At 34.5% G+C, this 25673-nt stretch overlaps 1 protein-coding gene and 1 long non-coding RNA gene across 2 annotated transcripts in view; one reads left to right on the top strand and one right to left on the bottom strand.

Moving 5' to 3' along the window:
• Positions 1-25673, bottom strand: part of LOC136848802 (uncharacterized) — a 263629-nt gene that overhangs the window by 134110 nt on the left and 103846 nt on the right. The gene's annotated exons all lie outside the window — the stretch shown is intronic.
• Positions 1-25673, top strand: part of LOC136848801 (nephrin-like) — a 290589-nt gene that overhangs the window by 226503 nt on the left and 38413 nt on the right. Inside the window, exon 6 of the mRNA XM_067121454.1 lies at positions 19293-19450. Coding sequence (XP_066977555.1) covers positions 19293-19450 — 158 coding nt within the window. The remainder of the gene's footprint in view (positions 1-19292; positions 19451-25673) is intronic.

The raw sequence follows: 25673 nt of genomic DNA, 5'->3' as shown, positions 1-25673 counted from the left end.
GTATATTACTTTGGTGGCGCCTATTTCGATAATAATAACGCTAATTTTCAATATCATTCATTATTCATACCTGAATCCCTTCTTTTTATATAAAAAAAATGTGAACCTTGGTTTGACTTCACTTTCACGCCATTTAGGCTAAATAGCGAGAAAAATTTCTTTTGATGTGAAACTGAAAACCCCAAACGCTGATTTTCTCTTAATATTTACTTATTTTGCACCGCATAATGAAACCTAACAGGTGTAATTATATGGACACGTCTTTCCTTTGAAGTAAAACAGCAATAAATCTTAATTCTGTAACTACAATCAAATGTTTACCTCTTGTTCTCTTACAAGGTTTTCCTTCTGTTTTGTCTGCATTAGAAATTTAGTTCTTTCAAAACATGCAGAGTTTTCTGTTCTGAATCGATACTGACCTAAGGAGGCAAGATTCCGAAAACTGAGCGTAGTAATCATTAGCAATAACACAAAGTTCCTGTTTGGTGATTTGAACCACTGACTCGTGGCATACAAAGCCTACAAATTATCAACTCAGGTGCAGAAACAAGGCGGATGGGGTTGGCCTTGTGTCTCCGTAGTCACCAATTCATATCGCCATTCATGAGGTTTATCATCTATTTCTGGGAAGGTATGAAAAATTTTCCCAAAAGTATTAACTTTCGCAGTTCAAAAATGTCCATTATCAGCCTCAAACAGAAGAACCCCACGCACGTGTCCGCTCATTTTATGAAATTCTCTTCCCCCCTGAGCCGCGACGTTAAATATTTAAGTTGCAAAAAGCTATAAACTATTTACTCTTTCTTTCCCGCCCCAGCATCGTATATTGTTTTTATCACGGTTATAACAAATTTTCAGGAGGAAAGTTTCCACATTCGAGTCCGAAGGGAGAAAATAAAGGTTTGCGCTTGGCATTTATGATCCTAATAAAATACACACGAATAAAAATATATAAAGGGAAAAAAAAAAGGTGCAAAATGTTTCTTTTGTTGGTGTTCAGTGTAATGCTTCAAGTTTTTCTTTTTGGTATGGCAAAGTGTGTGTGCAATGGCGATTTTTTCCTTCTGTGACACAATATGAATATTTAATTTTTCTTTGGAGAGGTGTGTGTGGGGTTGAAACAATTACCCTCTCACTACCCGCAAAAATTCGACATTGTCAACTGTCGAAAAGGGTAAAAAATATTACGTATATATAACTGAAGTAATACAGCTTGATTCATGTTTACATCAATTATTATTATTATTATTATTGCTGTTGTTCGAAAAGTATAAACATTCATCTTGAAGATTTAATAAAGGATTTGAAAACAGGAATGACATCAAAGTTTTAAGTACGTATACCTAATTATAATATGAATTTAAACTCCGCACTATTTCTGGCTTCCTCTAGCTTTAATTTGATCACTGTGATTACTGCAAGAACAAATTACGCTCGAAGTGACAATAATGTACGACAAAAAGCCTGCTATCGTAAGGATGCAACATCAAAGTCATAAGTTAATGGCGTAAATTTTTAGCTCATATTCCCCCAGAGTAATCCCCCACTTACCGGTAAAATTCATTTAAAACCACAAAATTCTTTTAATTGCCAGAAGATCGAAACTTCATAACTGGCAGCGCGGTTTTCGCATTTTGACTTTGTCTTGGGAAGACGATGAATTCACCTCTTTATTTAATCATGGAAGTGACTCGCGTTGAGACACAGGCTCTCGTCTGTATTTCCTAAGATCAGGTATACAATTTCGAGGGGATCTGGCTGCATCCCATCACATCATCCATTTATCCTACCGGCATCCCATCACATCATCCATTTATCCACCCCATCTCAGCCAACAGCAAAAGTTGGTGCATTTTCCAACAACCAAGGATTCTGAAGAAAGCAGGTGCCCTCCGAAGAGAGTATCGAGCAGACATTTTTTTTTACCCTTTTTTCGTTTTGCCTTTCCTTACTTTTTTCAAACTCAATTTCCGCGATCATTCTGGCAAAATTCCGAGGAAAAATTTATTGCGTAGGGTGAGTGAGGGAACGAGGAATTATTCCGTTTTCATTTATATCCAGGTTTATATCTTCTAAGCTGAAATTCCTTCTCTAAATTTTAGAGGAGTTTGGTCAATATATGCAGATTAAAAGAGGAAAGTTTATTATATATATATATATATATATATATATATATATATATATATATATATATATATATATATATATATATATATATATATATATATATATATATATATATATATATATTTTTATTTATTTATATATATATATATATATATATATATATATATATATATGAAAAATATTGTTATCAAGTGTACTGATTTCATTTTTTTATTTGATATTAATCAATAAAAGTACACAGACTGGCTTTGACTTGCATTTCAAGACTGAATTTAAGAACTTCTAACACAAAAGTAATTAGTGTCTTTGAGGGACGAAAGTGGAGAGAATGACGAAAATTCTAATAACAATGTTGCACTGTTGTCGGAGTGCATGCAGATGTTTGTAAGAGACTTCCCTGTAACATCATATATATATATATATATATATATATATATATATATATATATATATATATATATATATATATATATATATATATATATATATATATACCACCGGCTATATTCCCTTTCTTTTCAACATCACTTTTTGCAACCTTTTTTACGGACTACTCTCTCATTTGTCCGAGTTCCAGCCCATTCAGGCTACTGTGGAAAGTGATGCGACACTTTTCCTTTCCACTGATGAAACACCGGGTTCAACATCATATCCCCGACGACCATGGTATCTCTGACAACCGTTTGTCACATCGTATCATTTAACAAAGGTAATTGTGGCTCTTTATTTTCTCAGCTTGCATCCAATTCCGTCTATCTTTTCTAGAAGTCAAACCCCCGAAACTACTCCATTTAAATGTTATCTCATTCAAAGTCATAAGTTCAGTGATTTGTCTAAGTCCTCTCTCACCGCTCTCAGATGAGTGGTAAAACATTGCTATAGTCATAACATTTGTAACTGAAGGTTTTTCTTCATCTGTTATTTTTTTCCTCAATTGGTATGCACTGTTATGACCACTCCGCCATTATACCCACTCAGTTGCGGAAGCTAAAGTGAATGGATATAATGATGGAGTGGTCATAACAACGCATAACAACTGTTATGCACACCAACTGTCATGTTATGTCCACCATTATATCCGTTCAGTTGCTGAAGCTCGAGCGTCTTTCAAATTCGCTTGCACTTGCAGTAATTTCTTTTTTTCACAAAAGTTTTTTCCGATAATATAAGCGACTTAAATATTCTTACCACCTGCTGAACAAGATTCTGATTCTCCTCCAATACGGTTCTGAGCAAATTCCGCACCTCAGAATTTCCTCTCCCCAATCTCGATGTATTTGTACGTTGTTCTCTCGGTAATGATTGGTTCCCGTTATTTCTTTTACTGCTTCACAAATAATAATTTTACTGCTCCCTACTTTCCTCCTCACATCTTATGTTCTCCTATGTGATCCGCGTTCGAGTCTCCGGCCGGCCAATGAAGAATTAGAGGAGTTTATTTCTGGTGGTAGAAATTCATTTCTCGGTATAATGTGGTTCGGATTCCACAATAAGCTGTAGGTCCCGTTGCTAGGTAACCAATTGGTTCTAAGCCACGTAAAATAAGTCTAATCCTTCGGGCCAGCCCTAGGAGAGCTTTTCATCAGCTCAGTGGTCTGGTTAAACTAAAGTATACTTAACTTTTCTCCTATGTGATATCTGCTTCTAAAAACTCTATGGTGCTTGCGGCCTTGAAAATCATGTGCAACGAACAAGGGGGCCATGTTCCAACAATACTTCATAAATAATTCTGTTTTTTTGTTCAAATTGTTTACCAGATTCCTAATTACTACACATCCTCTCAAAATAAGAGTAATTGGTGAAATAGTCAGTTTTAAACAAAAACAACACAAAAATAAGTGATTGCCCTAATCTTTCATATTTCTAACCCATTGTTCTTTTTAATTATCAACATTAATTCTGTAACACCTATCCGCTTTCTCTGGTGCTTTTTCGAGAAAGTTTGTCATAGCTGTTAGCCTTTTCAAACATTCACTGGAATACTGCTAAGGATTTCATTAATCAACGTTTGGCTAGGATATTTCATATCACTGTAAGATAATCAATCATTAGTTATATTCTGATGGTTTATTATCATTTTTAATATGTAACGTCAGCTCCATTCTTCAACTTTATTTTCCTCTTTTGGTTTACCTGTTTTCCCGTACATTTGTATTATCTATTTGCTGTTTGTTTTCCTATTTATTTTGACTATTTTTTCAATTATATCCTTTTCTAAAATAGCCATCAAATCTAGCACCTCTTTTCTATCAATATCTTTAGTGCTCTGATTTGCGGGCTTTTTTATAGATCTTATATGATTTAAACTGATATACACGTTTTATATAGAGTATATATGAAAAATCAATGAGTCAAGATCAAGATTACAAGTTCCAAATCAATTCCGGAGGAAAGATATCAAAATGTAATACTCTTGCACTTAGTAATCCTGCTGAGAAATTAATATTCGAATACGGGTGACGAAATATTGTTACGATGTTTGAGAATACAAAAAAAAAAAAAAAAAAAAAAACTGACGAAACTGGGTTCACCAGGAGCAAAACGAGATTGAAGAACGTAACTGTTTATTCCTGGATGACGAGTGTAGGATGGGGTCAAGGCTCGGAGAGCCGCAGGTGTAAGTTGCAAACGCCATGGAAAATAAAAAGTTTGTGTACAATCAAAATACCGTTCATATTGCAGCGAATTATTTGCAAAGTGTATGATGTAGAGAACAAATTTAACCTAACTCCGCAGAGTAATATAAAAATGAAAAAAAAAACTAGAAAAAAGAAAAGTAGATAAATATAAGTAAGACTCTTCCTTGTGCTCGAGCACGACAGAAGGATGACAGAAAGAATGATTATAAAATCTTCCTTGCAGACAGAAACTGTGTGCAAGTCAGATACTGCTCCTGCAGGGAAAGAAACAGAGTAGACATTTCCGTATAAACTCCGTTACGTGCCTGATAAGGCCATTTCAGCTTGAGACACCATAACTCCTCTCTCAATTCGCCAGCTACTGAATAAAAGGAACATGAATGAATATATATACACACACACACGTACCAGTACTGAAAGATTCCACGATGTATTTGTACCCAATAAAAAGTGGCAATAAAATTTGTATTTATAGGATTCCTTGCCACGGTAAATGCACCATTGGAAAAGCGTGAAAACTACCCATTCCAATAAAATTGCATTATTTGATGGGTGTGTTTTATTCACGGTGATTGATTTTGGCTCCTAACTGGTGTTACAATAGATGGTGGAATATTAATGTTGGTTAAGATATGCGGTAGCAAGTTAACCTTGCTATGAAGAAATATATATCATCAATCGGTATTTTAAAATCAGGCAGAAGTGTGATGTCAGTCAAGTTATTTACTTCGTACTACATTAGTTTAAAATGCTCCGGTAAATATCACTGAGGCATTTTTTGAAAGGTCTTTACATTCGTTCGAATAAAGTTTTATTCCTTCAGGAACTCCTGTCAAACATGATTTTGCCATTTATTTTTTTTTAAATGTCTTTATTGTTGGTTTGTAAATTGTGGATTTTTTTCGGATATTTGACCAGTTCTTTTTTAGTATAATATAATCTAATAATATAAAATGATGACTATGAATGAAATAAAATGCGCAGAAAATCCGCCGTTTCCGTTCAAAGAGAGAGCACTGCAGTTTAACTCCCAGACATTAATTATCTGTCAATAGTCAATATTCCCGATACGAGAGACTGGGGAACCGGTTCCGAATCCACTAGCTAGAATTTGGTAGGAATCCCGAATCCCTGAGGCAATAGACACGTGGAGGAACTATTCTCATTCAATATGGAAAACGATAATGCTAAGGCTTGGCTCAAGGTACGGAGGAGGGCGCGAGAGACTTAAGCTAGACAATATTAGCTTTCAAGCACGCCATGATTTTGCTTTGCGAGACACCAAAGCATTCATTTCAAGTCTTAGTGGGAGGAAGGAAAAAAGTAGCATGCAATTCATGTTTAACTTGTCCCTAAGATTTAAAGCACAATGCTCGAGGAAGTATGAACACTTGAATTTGGAGAGCCTTTCTCATCGTTTTGTTTGCGCAGGTAATTTGTAGTTCGAGGTTCCGTCACGACAAGTTTTGGAGGGACTATTCTCTCTTCATGCCTTTCGCATGCGTATACATTTCCTGGATCAAAATTTCCCTCATTGTTGTATTACTTTGTGAAGTTTGTAGCCGTTTCCTTCAATTTGAAGTTTTTATTCAAGTATTTTTTTTTTGTTTTTGTTAGGCCAGAAAAAAATGAATTTGCCTGTTCTCTTTTTGCTTTTTCATTGATTTTCCTAATCTTTTAGACCGGATGAAATCGATTAGACGTGTGCCTTACAATTATATCACGGGGAACACTATAAATTTATCCATGTTCTAATTCATCAGATATATTTAATTTCTAATAACCAAATATGATTTTATTAAGGTTCATCCGCATAGCAATTCAAACCGTACAAAAATTCCAAAGGTACATCGCTCTTCTCCGATTCTTCTTCACAACAGATCTTTGGAAATTAATAGCTTAATAAATTTTATATTTTACCTAGAGCTATTTACGTTACAGCTTATGCACCGCGGAGCCTATTGCATAATTTATGTATTGCATTTCTTAACTGATATTTTTGTTCATTTCCACGAGTTTATTTTCAATACTTATTTAGACTTAAGCAAAAATACATATATTAGGTTTACACACACACACACACATATATATATATATATATATATATATATATATATATATATATATATATATATATATATATATATATATATATATATATATATATATACATACTACTATATAAAAAGTGAATGTTTGCATGTTTGTATGTATGTGTGTAACTTTGTTTGTATGTATGTATGTATCTTTGTGCGCTATAGAAATCCGTACCGCTCGACCAAACCAAGCCAAAATTTGCCAAGTGGCCATTATTTGACCCAACTTAGATTTCTAAGCAGGGTAGGTTTCAAACCCGTACCATCACCCCACAACCCCCAACTTCCCCTTCGCCCTTTTCTTTGTAACTTATGTGTGGTGAATAAACTTTACGGGTTTAGCATACCTCATTTCCTGTAATCGTGACCATGTAAATATATTATTAAAAATGCTTTTCAGTCGCCAAAGTAATACCTGGATAAAAGGGACAGACAGTACAGTAATATCTGGATAAAAGGGTGCAGTCAGCACAGTAATATCTAGATGAAAGAGGCAGTCACCACAGTAATGCCTGGATAAAAGGGACAGACATCACAGTAATGCCTGGTTAAAGGTGACAGACAGCACAGTAATAACTGGATAAAAGGACAGACACCCCAGTAATATCTGGATAAAATGGACAGTCACCACAGTAATACCTGGATAAAAGGGACAGAAGGAACAGTAATACAGGATAAAAGGGACAGTCGCCACGGTAATATCTGGATAAAATGAATAGACAGAACAGTAATAATTGGTTGAAAGGGACAGGCAGCACTGGTTAAAGGGGACAGACCGCATAGTAATATTTGGATAAAACGGCCAGTCATCAAAGTAATATCTGGAAAAAAGGGACAGACAGTACAATAATGCCTGATTAAAGGTGACAGGCAGCACAATAATACTAGTTTAAAGGGACAGTAACCACGCTAATACCTGGATAAAAAAGGAGCAATCACCATAGTAACACTTGTATAAAAGGGACAGACAAAACAGTAATACATGGATAACATAAACAGTCACCACAGTAATTTCTGGATAGAAAGGACAGTCATGGCAGTAATAACTGGATAAAAGGGACAGACAGTACAGTAATACCTGGACAAAAGGGACAGTCACCACAGTAATACCTGGATAAAACGGACAGTTACCACAGCAATTTCTGGATAAAAGGAGTCATCGCAGTAATAACTGGATGAAAGGGACAGACAGTATAGGAACATATGGATAAAAGGAACAGTCACCACAGTAATGTCTGTCTTTTCATATGTCTGTTCGAAGGGTGAATGTTCGCATGAAAAAAGTAGAACTGTCAGTCGGACCATCAACACAAACCCCTCCCCCTTTTCCTCCTCCCTGCCCTACCCCTTCCACCTCCCCCTCCCCTTTCACTAATCCCTCCCCCTACACGTAGACTGTCAATCAGTTTTCCCAGCAGCGCCGGGTTGGTCATCTAGTATGATATATATATATATATATATATAATCACCGTGCGACTTTCCTCTTGCTGGTCGGTCCTGTTGATTGACAGTTGGATCGGCTGCAGCACGTCGAGGTCGAACGTGACCCCATTGTTCCATCATTTTACCATAATGTAACCATATCCGCTCATAACAGAAGGTTCCACAGGAAATCAGACAAGAGTCTGATTCATGGCTGAACAAATTATGTAGAGCGAACGTAAGTTCATCATTAGTGCAAAATATCTCTCAGGGTGCTTCCACACTACAGTAAAAACATGTTCTTTAACGTTGAATAGAAATTATGACTTATATAGCTCTAACCTCCGTTTCTTACGATTATCCTCTTACAATCTTTGACCCATTTTCAGCTTGTTTATGACATGTAACAGTTAAGTTGCTGCTGTGTGTTTATGTCATGTTTTATTATAGTGCAGGCGCATCCTTACGTCCACCTATATATTGCATGGTTTTCCTAAATATCAGGCCTTTTTGGTACACTCTCTGCTATTCTATTTTATCAACACTACCATGGTTTCTCTTTCCCCCATCGCCTCATCACTTCCGTGTTGTGGATAACCCTCACCAAATCATTCTCCATACTCTACATAGCAGCACAGCATCTCAGGAAACCCTGATTTATGCGTCTACTTACACTAGCCATAGCGATATAACTCCCTAGTATATCTAAATTTCTTGTTTTGCAACTGGCAGATTGAAAAAAATCTTTTCTATATAGGAGTTAGTTCAATAACCTTACAGAATAACCTTATACCCTTTTTTTCTTCAAAACCTTACGAATGCCTCTTCCTGCCTTGCTAGTGTTGCCCACCCTTTGATTCACTCTTCTCAACTCACCATCACCCACTGAATTTGTACTTAAATGTCAAGTATCAAACGCTTCTGTTGTTCATCATGAATTAATTTCTCTATCTCCCTGGAATCCATTTACCCTAAACCTTACCTTCAATAGCGCAAAAACCTTTATCCTTTAGAAAACGCTATCCTATTAAAGCTTTTCACCAGCCTCTTAGCGTTTCATCACTATCGTCTTTATTCTCTAAAACATCCCTAGATATGAACCACTCCATTTCCCATAAACCACACCGTTTCTTATCCCAAGAGCTATCCTCGAATACATTCAAACACGACTGTCGATTTCAAAAAACATGTTATAAGCAGTTTTAATTAGTTTCTGAACACCGAAATCCACACACACACACACACACACACACACACACACACACACACATATATATATATATATATATATATATATATATATATATATATATATATATATATATATATATATATATATATATATATATATATATATATATATATATATATATATATATACATATATATATACATATATATATATATATATATATATATATATATACACATTATTTGGTCATTGTTAGTTTAATATTCCTCTTTTTACGGAGTATTTTAATATCTTTCAGCAATGCCTTTGAAGTTTATAAAAGCCTATTTCTCTTTCAGCAAATAAAATAGTGCCAGAGTTTTCTGTGCAACGCAGACTCTATCGCTGTTGTCTGGTGCCGTATGTGCTTTTAGATGTAAAAGTCTTTAAGGCACAACACATGAAAAAAAAAAAAATGCTCGTTTCTTAATTTCTTATTTCTCAGAAGATTGAATTAATAAATTCCAAATCGTGCGGGGAAAACTTAATAAAATTGGAGGAATGGCATCATGATGTCCTACAATGAGATTTAATTTGAATTCAATTACATATAATATTCATATATTTTCCCATCTCTAAACGTTCATTCCGACAAGCAACTACCGGAATGTGATTTCTGGGATTTTTAAATGTAATTCCTAGGATTTTTTGCGTGTTAATCTATCCCCAAAAATCCTAGGAATTACATTCCGGAAGTTGTTAACAAGTTTCAACCTCATCCCGCTCGCATTAGGGAATGCTCCTACATAAAAGGGAATGGGCTGTATTTCAGACAACTCAAAATTATAAATCTAATTTAGATGAAATCCATATTTTATCAAATCAGAGTTTCAGTCCTCCTTTGACTTATACAACAATTAACAGTATCGTCTATTTTATTATTTTCGTTTCATTTTTAATGATTTACTTTTACATATAACAAATGTTTCAGGGTGTTAAAGTATTCTATTTACTTGCAAGAACTGAGTGGCTGCTATAATTAAAAATTTACGTTAGCCTGGTTTTCTTTCGTATTAGGTGTCACTTAGCAATAAAGAAGTCAGTCAGCCTATCGTTCACAAAAAGAATCGAAATGAAAAACAAGGAAATGAAGAATATTGGACTTAAAAAGGAATAAACAGACAGCTGGCCTTTTCTTTTTGGACGACAGAGTGATTCTGTTAACTTAATCATTCACTCTGGCATTCACATTAAAAATTTACCCAGACACTGGATCTAGATATATATATATATATATATATATATATATATATATATATATATATATATATATATATATATATATATATATATATATATATATATATATATATAATGTAAGTGTGATTTTTGTATAATACTTTTGCTTGGGCTTTCATCTGAATCCTAATATATAAGCTAATAACATATAATAAAATTACCTAGGGGAATTAATGAATGGGAACCAAATGTGTTCTCTTCCCGCTAACCTATCGACCTCCATTCTTTCCATAAGACCAAACCCTCTCAAAATTCTGTGAGCCATTCTTTCAACTCCGCTTACCTTTTAACCATTTTTTCTACGCATTTTCATATTTTCCACCCTTTCAGTTCTTCTTATGCCAAATTCATTTCAGTAGCTTATCCCTCATTCTTTCGTTCGTATTTAGCATCAATGCTTCGTTTCCATTCTTCGCTATCCACAAAGATTCCATCTGCAAAAACTTGGTATCGTTTACAAGTATAAACCATCCCAACCTCTATCTGAGAATATTTTCTTATCTCATAGCTTTGTAACTAAGTTCAATTTTTTTCTGACTTCTCGTACCACTTAAATATCGCTTATATTATGACAATTTTCTAGCACTCTCAACAACATTATATCACACATCATCAACACTAACAACATTTACCACAGGTATTTCTCGTTCAACGTATAACTGTTTCACAACATGCTCCTGATCCTCAAAATCTCCTCGTCTAATCCTACGTTGTTTTTCCCGTCAAACCTTTTATCGACTTTCTTAATCGAAATCCCATAACACAGGTTCTGTGCTTTTAGTAAGTACCGTTATTTCTTTATAATGTCTTCCTTTCCTTTATTCAGAAACAGCTTGCAACTTCTGGTTAGCCACTCAGTCAGACTTTCATTATCAAATTACAGCATCTTACTTGTAATACCACCAACTCATTGTCTTTCTATCTTTCATACTTTTAATTGCCAACCTTAAAGCCTTAAGAGTCGGTTCCACAAGTATTCTGAATCTTTACTTCCACTTGTATACCTACAAATAATTTCCTTGTCGTGGACTTGCCCCTCAAGGAATCTCTTTTCTTTTCACTAAACCATGCATTTCCTCATTCTATCACTCTCTGAATTAAAATTCTCTAATGCTCTCCTGTACGCATAAACACACACACACGCACACACAGTCGCTGATGATTCCATTACCCTATCAATTTCAGTTTTTCTTTATCAATTTCATTCATCTTAATTACATGAACGAATGCATTTCACCCCTTTCCTAAAATTTCAATCCTCTCAGCCTTTAGCTCAAACAAATAATGTCTATACTGTCAGTAATTTCAGTTTTATCTACTTTAGCATTCAACTCACCAAGTACAACTATCCTCTCATATTCTTAAACCCAGCCATTCCCATAAAAAGACATTCTCAAAATCATTGTCATCCTGTTCCATCCATTTTCATTCCCTCTTTATATATATATATATATATATATATATATATATATATATATATATATATATATATATATATATATATATATATATATATATATATATATATATATATATATATATATATATATATATATATATATATATATATATGTACATATACACACATACACACACACACACACACACACACACACACATATATATACACATACATATATATATATATATATATATATATATATATATATATATATATATATATATATATATTTATATATATATATATAATATATATATAAAGCTACATTTGTTACAAAAGCCTGGAAATTGGTGACGGCAAACTAGTAATCAAACAAAGAGATTTGAAAAGAGCGGTGTATGCTTGCTCGAAATTCCGACTTAAGCGAAGGACCTGGCAATTGAATAAGTGTAATTACTGAGATAAGCCAACGCGGCGTTGTCAAAATCCTTCGCAATTACAGGATACAAAAAATTTGCTTCTTACAACCATGAAATTTTTCTTTCACGCCCTTTCATAATCTTATAAGATCAACAACGTTTACATGGAATTTAAAGAAAACGATAAAAAAAATTTTTCAAGCAAGGAATTAAAGTGATATAAATCCAATCCAAAACCTTTGCAAAAAAAGGAAATATCAAACTTCCATTGTTAGTTTTAAAGAATACTTTTCAGCGTCTCCTGTATCCAGATGGTCTCAAGAGAAATGATACACACGAGATGACACATACATACATACATATATACGTAAACATAAGTAACGAGAAAGTGTAAGGAAAGGGTGTGAGAATGGGAAGAACCAAAAAGTATAGAGAGAGAGAGAGAGAGAGAGAGAGAGAGAGAGAGAGAGAGAGAGAGAGAGAGAGAGAGAGAATATATTACCAAAAAAATTCAGTAAACAAAAACAGAACCTTCGTCAGGGGGCTTCCATCAGTTCGCTACTCCAAATACCCCTTGATTTATTAGACATTCCACTCTTACTACTGTCAATCTGACGTTGAATATAGAATATTTATAATGATGATTAAATATTGAACATGAACCATAATTGAATGATATAATTATTTGAAATTGCGATGACTTCAATGATTAGTTAATCAGGAACATTATATTATTCCTTTCTCTCTCTCTCTCTCTCCTCATTGTCAGCAACATAAGTGCCCCCTGGAATCGCCCCGGTGAACCCCTGGGGATATACGACCCCTAGGTTAAATCTTCCATGGGCAGACATAAAAACTCATTCTGGAACTAAAGGAAGCTATTTTCATGACAATATTGAAACGGACCGGGAAATTACGCGATATCGTTTGGATGAATCGCACAACATTGATATATGTCAAAGCTTGTTTCCGCTTTTAATTTCTTTTCATTTGACTACGTTTTTGTATCGAACGTCCATTTTTATTCATCCCTGAAAAACAGACGACTCTAAACCTAATATGAAAGGGATGGATCAGAAGTTTCCAGTCTCTGTTTTGTTGCTCGCGTCTGCTTTTGATGGACTGTCCTGTCCATTTACCTAATAGGTAAGAGAATGGCTTTGTCACATTTTATTTCACTGTTATACTTTTTTTTTTCTTTACTTATCTGTGTTTGCTATTTTTAACGTCTCTTCCTTTTAATCTCTTTACCCCAAGGCTGTTCACTTGTCTGTTCTTTGATGTCATAGAGCTCTCTACCTAAAAGTTCGGTTTTCTATTTTTCATTCATGGAGTTAGTTTTTTTTTTTATAAATGGATGGAAAACGTCTGAAGATATCGTCTTTGTATCTCCGCCTAAGAAGTTTGACGGGAGTTATACATTCAGCTGATGTTTTTTTTTTTTTTTTTTTTTGTCTATCTCTTTCCTTTCACAAGACATCCTAATAACTTTTCATTTTCATACTGGATAGCTTTTTAGTTTTCTGTCCGTCCGCACTTTTTTCTGTCCGCCCTCAGATCTTAAAAACTACAGAGGCTAGACGGTTACAAATTGATATCTTGATCATCCACCCTCCAATCATCAAACATAACAAATTGCAGCCCTCTAGCCTCGGTAGTTTTCATTTTAGGATAGGCCACCGACGGGTTTCATGGGCCGCGGCTCATACAGCATTATACTGAGACCACCGAAAGATAGATCTATTTTCGGTGGCTTGATTATACGCTGTAACGGCTGTACAGAAAATCCGATTGCGCCGAAGAAACTTCGACACATTTTTTACTTATTTTCTACTGACGCCCTTGGGATTACGGCACTCTGCTTTTCCAACTAGGGTGGCAGATTGCTTAATAATAATAATAATAATAATAATAATAATAATAATAATAATAATAATAATAATAATAATAATAAGAAGAAGAAGAAGAAGAAGAAGAAGAAGAAGAAGAAGAAGAAGAAGAAGAAGAAGAAGAAGAAGAAGAAAAAGATGTTATGGAACTGCTGGATATGCGCCCAGAAAGGATCAGCAGGATTTTTTCAATGTTATTTTAATCAGTATTTATAAATATTTTTTTTCCTTTTATGGCCTATCTTTTACAACTGCATGCTCATTTGTGTATCTGACGAATTACCAATTTCCCAATATTATTCAATAATATAGAAAAGTTTAATATAAAGTGTTATGACTGTTTATCAATTCCTCACTTAAGGGGAGTTCCTGGAGTATTATATATAGAGAAAAATATACTCAATGAACACACACCACCGAAAATACCACAAATGAATAAATAAATCAAATAAATAATTAAACGGATAAAATAAATATATAAATAATCAATAAATAAACGTTTATGAATCTGCACCTGGATTTAGATCCAAATTAAAATTTTAGAATCTGCCGTGATCTTTATATCATAAAGTTTTCAACAACATTTTGATATCCCAGGTAGTCAGAGAAAAATATAACTTCGACAACAAATAACCACGAAAACAAACAGACACACGAGTGAATGGGTATCTCCGTTGGTAGAGAAAAGTATATACAAAGAGAACTGGAGCAGATTTAAGTCTTGTCAACAAGTCAAAGAAAACAGTAAAGTATTTGGCTATACTTTTCGTTTACACTAATGTCAGCAAGAGTATGAAAAGTCACTTAATCTGTCACTGACATTTTTTCAACCTTGAATGGAATTATTAATTTTCAATTGTCATCATGTCATAATTTTTTTATTCATTCACCCCACAAGAAAAATGCAAAAAACCAAACTGATCTCATCCTCATCGAACAATGAGTCAGCAACAACTACCACAGTCTCACTTAATCACTGGCTGAAATGAAAACCGTATCTTGAGCACATTGTCTGAAGAAGTTCTTTTCTTTTCCGAGACTTTTCAACAATGTCTAAAGTAGGTTTTCACTAGAATATCACTGATCATATCAGAATATCACAGCCAACTCCGTTTAGATTCCACTTTTCTTTGACGGCAGTTCTCTCTCTCTCTCTCTCTCTCTCTCTCTCTCTCTCTCTCTCTCTCTCTCTCTCTCTCTCTCTCAGGAGAAAGGAAACAAGAAAACAAAAGGAACAATAAGAGCATCCAGCATCACTGCTGGCGTCATCAGCAATAACCTCTTTTTTTATTATTATAAAAAGGATTCTTTTCTTTATATAGCTTCGTCCTCAACGCTCGTATAAAAGAAAATGAATTAGTCCACTTTTTATTAGCAACTCGAGCACACACATCTTTTCTTATTGACATTTTTTTTTATCGATTATCACGTCATAGGTTCAAAAATAAGGATACGTTTCTATTCAGAGTTCTATTGTTATTTATTCTTTTCGAAATGGGTTTGCGTATGCCCTATGGATATGATAGTTCCGGGATCGATTACGTTCTAGTGAAATACATCACCATAATAGACAAAATAATGATCCTTACTTCACCTGAAATCTTTATTATTATTATTATCATTATCACTAAGCATAACATGCGCATATCTTTAGGTAGAGAACAAAATTACCTTTGAATTGACGAGAAAGCTCGCAGAAAAGAAGAAAAACTGAAATTAAAACAACAGTGCAAAACTGGAATAGACAAAACAGCCTAAAGTATTGAATACACATATATAACACTCCCTACCAAGATGACTAAATTCAGGTATTTTGTGAGGAGACGAGAAGACGTTGGGTTGTGGCCAATGTGGCATAAAAAAAAATATATATACGAATGCTGACTCGAGGCCACAGCAAGTCACTGGAACCAGTTAAGGAGGATCCTTGAAATTTTCTTGAAATAAAGGTTTGGGGAAGGTAAAAGTAACGGAAATATTCCTTAATAGTTCTCAGAATAATGTTCGGTTAGGAAAAATACAACCATTTTGTGAGATGCCGATGACGTCGCTTGAATTTACATGGGATTGTATAAGGAAAAGGGGAAACAGTTAGCACTCTTTTAGCATGTGTTTAAATGATACTCTTATATGATGCATATTTGTATTCATGCTAAGAGAGTAACGTTTGAGTGCAACGTGGAACAAAGTATCATCAATTAAACAGAATCTATAATGGTTTTTCTGTTATAAATCACAATGGATCGTTGAGCGGATTCGTGGCCTAGCATAGCTTTATCAATAACGTATCGCTGTCACTAAATTTATGAGTCCTGTCGTGCTGACACTTCATTTTTTTTACTGCACCAGAAAAAAGCCGCATCACATACGTATATTTTTATAATATTTTCACGGTCAGCAATCACAGAACTAACAGCGATTAAAAACAACAAAAGTTCCCAGGAGACTAACGAGTGAGGTAACTGACGTAATTGGTCGAGGTACAAATCTAAAAAAAACATTTATTACTCACAATGAAAATGGGAAAGAGGTGCCACAGATATTATTCAACAAACGCGTATGAAGTTTAAAACATTTAGGAGAGTGAAAAACGTTAGAAATAGTGAATTCTCAAAGGACAAAAAATTATCCTTACAACCAAATGACGGAGTCAAACAATGAGAAAATACGCCTGAAATCATCCAAAGTGAATTGAAATTTAATCCTCTCATTACAGCACAAGGCTTCTCAATTAATACACAGGATCCGCATAGTCATGCTCAAATGCAATGTGAATATATTTCATCTTTGGCATGAAGGCCGTTAGCCAAAACGGAGGTAGACAGACAGACAGACAGACAAAATCCACAGACGAAGATCAGAATAAGAAAATGTAGACAATAATGAATGATGACTACATAATAATAATACAGACTTCAGGTTTTATAAGCTCCGGGTTAGGAAGTCAAAATTGACTAAGATTAAAAGAAATGCTATCTATAAGCACATATATATACTGTGTGTAAATACAGTGTGTGTGTATATATATATATATATATATATATATATATATATATATATATATATATATATATATATATATATATATATATATATTATATATATATATATATATATATATATATATATATATATATATATATATATATATATATATATATATATATATATATATATATTACACTCAGGTAATAAAGCCAAAATTAACTAAGATTGAATGAAGTGTTATCTATAAGCGTATATTTCTATGTGTATATATATATAATGTGAACCTCATCATTTAACTGACGAAAGCTGTCTGCTTTTCAAAGTAAATACAAAATAACAATGCTATTGTCTCAAAATCCTTAAAACTTCTTTGTATGCATCATGAAATGGACGTTAGCACCGAAGTTCCAATTTACATTGTCAACATATTGGGATAATTAATAAAACTTTCCCGGAGGAAGGGAAATGCTCCAGTAATACCCTTACTGTATGCTCCTAACCTACAGCTGTGTATGTGTATGTATGTGTGTGTGCATGTGTATGTATGTGTGTGTATGTATGTGTGTATATATATATATATATATATATATATATATATATATATATATATATATATATATATATATAGAGATAGAGAGAGAGAGAGAGAGAGAGAGAGAGAGAGAAGAGAGAAGTGTAAGGAAAAATTTAGAAAGACTTAGAGTGTTTGTGAGAACCAAAGTTAGAATTTGCCAACTTTCTCATATCGTAATGAAGTGAGGACATTAAATCCGAATGAAAGTAGAAATTATTGTAGGTTTGGTAAACATGACCAAGAAGAATCGAAAGAGTGAAAATGTGGAGTTGCATGACAGAAGCAGTATGAGGTTAGCGTACGCAAAAGTATGGATCAATGTTCTGAGATGGTTTGGTCAAATGGAAAGAACAGAGGATGGCACTTTGGCAAATAAAACCTGTACATTTAGAGGTGTAAATGAAAGAAGGAGAGGATCACCTAGAAGCATGAAATAGGTATGGGAGGAGACGGGACTCATATCCAGGGAGAGCGAAAATGTGCGAAAATGAGTGAAATATAGAAATAAAGACCCACTGTGCGTAGGATTTGACACACTGCTGATGAGGCAGTCGATTAGTTCTTTGAAGTGGTTATTGCTGTATAAATTCTCTGGATACGCCTTTCATCTTTGATCCATCAGATAAAGTTTGAATGTAGCCCCTCTCTCTCTCTCTCTCTCTCTCTCTGGGACAATGCACTGCTAGGGGACACAGTTTTAGCGCGTTTATTAAACGGTCATAAAATCCTATTTATCCCTCCCACGGGCTTTCCCAGAAGAGAGGCCTTTCCGGGACAAGGCCGACTTAATTTACAATCTCTGAGGAGCCAATAACAGTAATTTTTTTTTTTTATCGCTTTGTATCATTTATTTTCATCAGTGAGTCTGGGCTACAATTTGGCATTTGCATATTTCATTTAGATAATTAGAAACTAATGCATCCTTATCCTACCCTGTTATCAAAACAGTTAAATGTATATAAAATCTTCATTCACCGCAGCTTTTTTTACTATAAATCATCCTTTACTTGTCATCAAATCTCAGTTCTTTCGCTGATTTTACGTCTACAGTGTTAGAAACGCAGAACAATAGCGTCAAGCCGTTTACCCTTTCTGTCATGAAATAAGGAAGATCTGGCAGAGTTTTAGCCAAATCTACACAATATCCTAACTTGGGTCAAGGTTTTATGAATCAAATCTGGGAAAAGTGGTAGCGTCTAAAATGCACTGCATGTTCGTAGTCATATTGGTTTTACTATAGTAAGTTTCTTCTCTCTCATTCCACAGTGCGCCCTCTGTCAGTGGAAATTGTGGGCACGAGTGTATCGTCTCCCCTGTCGAGTGGGAGAGCCGTCGAGCTGGTTTGTCGGGCTGTCGGTTCTCGGCCCCCTGCTCGCATCAAATGGTATAAAGGGTCAAAGCAAATGACAGATGTCACTCACACGGTAAGTGTATGTTGTTGTTGTTATTTGAGATTAAGGTGGCCTTGCCCTTTTGACTTTAAGGCTATTGAGGATAATCGGTTCCCATTGTTTTTTATTTTGACTGAAAGTGCCAAGACAGGCTCTGTCAATAATATCATTTATTAGTATTATTTATGGACATGATATCTATTATCCATTTACTTGTGGAGCAACCTCCAACATAATATAATGACCACAGATGTAAAAATTGCAAAGAGAAAGAGGTAATTAACACTGAACTGATCAACTAAATGAAGAATGACCAATAAAAAAAAACGTTCAATATGAAAAACCCACAGTTGCTATAACGTCCCGTTAATGACAGTACTGAGATTGCTCAAATTGCACAATCAACGCAAACAAGGAGGTTAACATGATCTGTACCTCTTTAAAACACAAAACTGTGACCATTTGAGGATATAAGCTCTATTAGGCTAAAGTTGATTCTTGTTCGAATTTTCTCTATATTTTATTACAATTACATATTTTCATATTTTAAGAGTTTCAAAATTTATTAGATAAATGATATCATCCATCTTTTGGTATATGCTATGGTGGTCTGGCGTATGCAGTAGCCGCCTTCTGAAATTCCTGAATAATTCAATTTCAATATTTCTTATTTTACTTTTTTTGTTGAGCCCCAATCTCGTTTGGAACGCCCAAAGCCATCTCGGCCTCTACAGAATCCGAAAATTAGATTCACCGCTTCGCAATGATCTGAACTCGAACGCTCGCCTCTCCGGAATTGTTCCCAAGCCCAAATGATTGGTCTTGCACGAAACGGGACGGCCGAATGTCAATCACTCACGCGCAAGTCGCCTCCAATCACGAGGAATCCTTCGGCATTAAACGTGAAGTCTCACACTTCACCAATTCTTCAGCGGCGCTTCCGGTTCCGAGTCAGTTTATATTCTGGCATTCTGTTCAGATGTTTCTTGGAAGAGTGAAGATCTTCTCGCTTCTATCGCTGGCTGTTGATTCGTATTCATCCTGGAGGGCCATTTGCACCGGCATTTCAAGTTGACGGATCGCCCGGGATATCAGATGGAAATATCCGAAAAGAAAAGACTTCGCGAATAAAGCAGAAGTATCGGCGTCGCCCGTTGCCATGGCGCCTCTCGCTTGAAATGAAAAATAAAAAATACACGATGGTCACTGTAATATGTCGTTGAAAAGATTGAATGTCTCGTGATATATTTTCAAAGTCTCTCTCTCTCTCTGAAGATACCAACACACGGTCACACAAGCACACGCGCGTGAATATAAGCACACACATTATATATATATATATATATATATATATATATATATATATATATATATATATATATATATATATATATATATATATATATATATATATGTGTATACACACACACACAAGCACACTTGTCTTAACAAACGATGGCAACGTGAGAGATGGTCGAGACATGTCCACACCTTAGGAACGTTACGTGTCATCATGAAGTTCGGATAAGGTTACCTTTATTATGCTTATTTATTAAACGGTTAGTGGTGTAAGCGGCTGTTCACGGGCTGAACGACGAATATTCTAAACGGGGATAACTGTAGCACGGAAGTAAATATACGGATATGCACTGAATGTTATTATAAATATATGTATATTCCTCAAGCCGCCATCCCAAATACAAGGAGGTTGCCACATTCATTCTTTCACAGCCAAATCAAGATGGAGCCCCATATATAATGTATACATACGGTCGTGATACTGGGAATAAAAGAAGAAAGAAAAAGAGATCAGACCTAATGTTAAAGATGCATACATGTATTTCTCCCTCTCTCTCATATATATATATATATATATATATATATATATATATATATATATATATATATATATATATATATATATATATATATATATATATATATATTCTCTCTCTCTATACATATATATAAAACTCTTATAAGCGTGTAACTTTAAACATTCTCTCTCTCTCTCTCTCTCTCTCTCTCTCTCTCTCTCTCTCTCTCTCTTTTCAGGAGCATTTCTTTCTAATATCACGACCATTGTTCTCTCCAATAGGCAGGTGATCATCTTGGCTCTGTCCCTACATTGTTGGCAAAAATGACTCTGTCTCGGAGAAACAAACAGTGAGAAATCGTGGCGAGTTATTTCCGAGTCCCTCCCATTGTGCCCGCGATTCACCGGGTCTTGAAGACGTTTATTAGCCTCTTCCTGAACAGAGTGGGATTATAGGTTCATTTTCCTTGCGTCATTCCCTGCGGCCTCTTAAAAAGAATTGGCGGTTCTTGGTCCGTGCTACTTAATTGGGTGATTTCAATGCAATGGCGAGTGATAAGCAAAGCGATGATGTAGTTGGTGAGTATGGAGTACCCAGAGTGAATGAGAAAATGGTGATGATCTTTTAGAAATGTTTTGCTAAAGGAGGAAGGTTGTTCTGAATGTGCAGATTCCAAAGGAGAAGTTTCATTTTTATCCTTACGAACGAACAATGTTGAGGAAAAGACTGTTAAATTTTGTGCCTTTACAAAGCAGATAAAAGAGCAAGGTCCTTGGCTGTAATGGTGAGAAAAGGAGGTGCTTGGTGCATATCTGATTATTATCTCTGAAATCCAGTGATAACAGAAGTAATTTTAGTTGCAGTGGAAGAGAAGATTGAAGTTAATCTTCTGTGTGGACCGAACCCTGCCTTAACTAATGCTGCAACAAAGGTGATAAAAGTTTATATCTTTTTCTAGCCATGTCACTGAAATCAATTTTATTGACGGCTACAAGTCCTTCAGTAACTTATAAGCGTAGGTTGAGTGATTTTTGTTATCACATATTGACATCACAACAACGACTTAAATGATTTATATGCCATTGCATTTCGACACAACCAAAAACAATCATAGTGTCTAATAGAATGACTGAAACAGGTTTCGAGAACCTAACAGCTACTGGGTATTTATGGGACACAATTAAATCTTACTGTAAAATACCTTCTTTTGCATACTGTGGCCTCATTTTATCGTGGTTTCCTATCCTCTGCCCTCTTCCTATCGGATGGCGAATTTCGAAGACAGCCAACATGGCATGAACAGGGCTCCTGCGCCTTTTGTGATACATTTGTTCACAATGCTTAGTGGTAAATGCAACTTACACTTAGCTGGGATTCAGCTCTCGGAGCAGCCCGTAGAAATGTATAATAACGAAATTAACTGTAAACAAGAAAAATAAGTATCTGGACAAAGTTAACTGCATTCTAACTGACAGAAAACCTAACTATAATAAAAGCTAAAATTTACTGCTAAAGAGAAAACTGCAGACGGACGCTGCTTTATCGATAAAAAGTATAAAATTAATATTAGTAGGCTTATCAATTACTACAGCAGTTGTTGGTAGAGATTTCGGTAGAGTATATAAAGAAAACACATTTACTCGTATGCACTCACATTTTTAAAGAGGCACATGATTATTTGAAAAGAAAAAAAATTGCTTTTACAAAAATTTTTAAAAAAGGCGTATTCTAACCTATAAAACCTGCCTGAAAGAAACCTATTTTATACATAAACATATCTATATATATAAATATATATATATATATAATATATAAATATATATATATATATATATATATATGTATATATATATATATATATATATATATATATATATATATACAGTATATATATATATAAAAATATCAAATATAAGTCGCCCATAATTTTTATGGGCTCCTTATATTGATGGAATTCCATTTAACAGAAAATACTTCACAGTCATATAATATACGTACAAATATATATAAATATATATATTTTTGGAAATGAAAAAAACGTCATTCTGAGCAGAAAATGTCCCATAAATACATACATTTTGATATGTCTGTGGGGAAAAATAACCGTTATCATTAAACATAAATGAAGCATTAAACTGGATTGCTAGTCTTTTAATTATGATTTCTCTCTCGCAGATCATTGGCAAATGTAACATTACAGCCCCTTCAACTAGTAAATCACCTGTGATCAGACTTCATGTAATTAATTTTAATGATTAGCTTGACGTATCACGAAAGTAGTGTAAATGTTGCTTGGCAACATTTATTTGTGATCGGTGAATTCTACCGCACTCTCTCCTGCCGCCTCGTACGGTTGAACCAGGAGTCAGGACTACGCCTACGCCTATGCTGAATGAGTGATAGTGACAGTAATCATGATGACACAGGAATGCGGGTATACAGGATACCGCACTCTGAACAATGTCAACTTTTTTACCTCTTTCGATTACTGTATGAACAGGCAACCTTTGAGAGGAAAGAATGAAGAAAGTGAATTTACCATAATGTTTCCATTCTCTTTCATCTGAAAGAGACGAAAGCGTTTTCATAGGTGCGTGTCTTCCTTTGACTGGTGCTTGATGAATACTTTTGATGTAGGAGAGATTTTTGATAATACGTTTTAAATCTTTGATCGGTGTATAATGAATAAGCCTATCTTTGATGGAGGGGAGATTCCAATAGGCTTGCTTTTCTTTTCTTTATTGGAGTCCAATGAATATCACTGGCAGAGAGGGAGGAGGCTTCAATTATGCATGCATTTTTTCCCCCCTTTGTTCAGTATCTAGAATACATTTGATTTGGAGGTAGTTTTTTCACATCAGCCTAATCGCCGATTTTCTTTTTTTTTTATAACAGTGGAGTTCACAACCGTGTAATCTAGAAATGGAACTGTTGCAAAACCCATAAATAAACATTATGTCTGCATATTCCACATTACTGGAACGGTAAGGCATCGTCTCCAGTTTCTTACTCTCGAAATGAATCAGGAATTTGAAACTTGTAACCTGGACACGCTCTCTTATCTTGACAGAAAAGTGAGACTGTTTAGAGTAACAAGTGAACTAATCAGCTCCACCCCCTCCCCATATCCCAGACTACTGACTCCGACATCCCGTACGCAACATCTTACTTGCCCGTTTAATGATAACGGCTACTTTAAAAATTATTCTCACTGACAAACGAAGCCTTAAAATGCCTAAGTTTATAGAACATTTTCTGATCATACTGACTTTTTCTTTTATTTCCCAAAATATCTGCATAAACTCTTGTTACACCCAGTGTGTGTGTGTGTGTGTGTATATATATATATATATATATATATATATATATATATATATATATATATATATATATATATATATATATATATATATATATATATATATATATATATATATCCTCACCAATCCAAACTCGGCGTCAGTAACAATTGACTTTTATTGACGTAAACAATTCTCAATTAATCAGAATTCAGCTCGTAAAATGCTTTATTGTTTTAATGACGTGCAATTAGGATTCTGATGCCATGAACAAAAAAGGATATTATGACGAGTATGCCACATTTCAAGCGAGCCGTCATATAACTTCGGATATTAGGGTTGCCTACAACATTATTCCAAATTAATGTTCTTAATTTTCTCTTTGTGATGCATCGACTGTAAATTGGCAAAGGATATTGGAACTCGTTGCTGGACCAATTTTCGTAACACGGCTAGTCAATTTTCCCCATTTCATATCACTGTTCTTTTCAGTGCCACTTATTTACGGTTTATCTCCACAAAGTTCTGATGGAGGCTAAGTATTGGACTTTTTCTTGTTTCTTTGTTTGGCAATAAAATGTATTAAGATATTGTTGGTGAATTTCAAGTACATTTTGTTCTGGAGTAATATGAGTCTGGAAAAAGTTGTTTGAATTTTCGGATGCTTTGGCAGGCATATACGTTCTCTGAGTGTTCTTAGATGGATGGAATGTCTTTCAGTAACTTTGAGGGAATTATTATTATTATTACTATTATTATTATTATTATTATTATTATTATTCGTAGTGGTAGTAGTAGTTGTAAAGACATCGTACTGTAATGGTGGTAGGGTTGATGATGGAAGTTGTATTATGGTAGCAATAGTAATAGACATGGTAGAAAGAAATCATAGAAAGAGTGCGTAGAACTGTCAATGCCGAGAACACGTAATTTTGTAAAAGGTCCGCAATAATTATCAATAGAACGTGAGATTTTATAAAAAAATGTATAAAAAGCTTTCGAACCCTATCCTGGATTCAATTTCAGTCATAGTATATCAATAGAGTGTGAGTCTTTATAAAAATGTATAAAAAGCTTTCGAACCCTATCCTGGATTCATCTTCAGTCCAACTGAAGATGAACCCAGGATAAGATTCGAAA

The sequence above is a fragment of the Macrobrachium rosenbergii genome, chromosome 19 (assembly GCF_040412425.1).
Source record: "Macrobrachium rosenbergii isolate ZJJX-2024 chromosome 19, ASM4041242v1, whole genome shotgun sequence".
Classification (NCBI taxonomy): Eukaryota; Metazoa; Arthropoda; class Malacostraca; order Decapoda; family Palaemonidae; genus Macrobrachium; species Macrobrachium rosenbergii.
The sequence above is the reverse complement of the archived record's forward strand: the minus strand, read 5'-3'. Positions and strand labels throughout refer to the sequence as shown.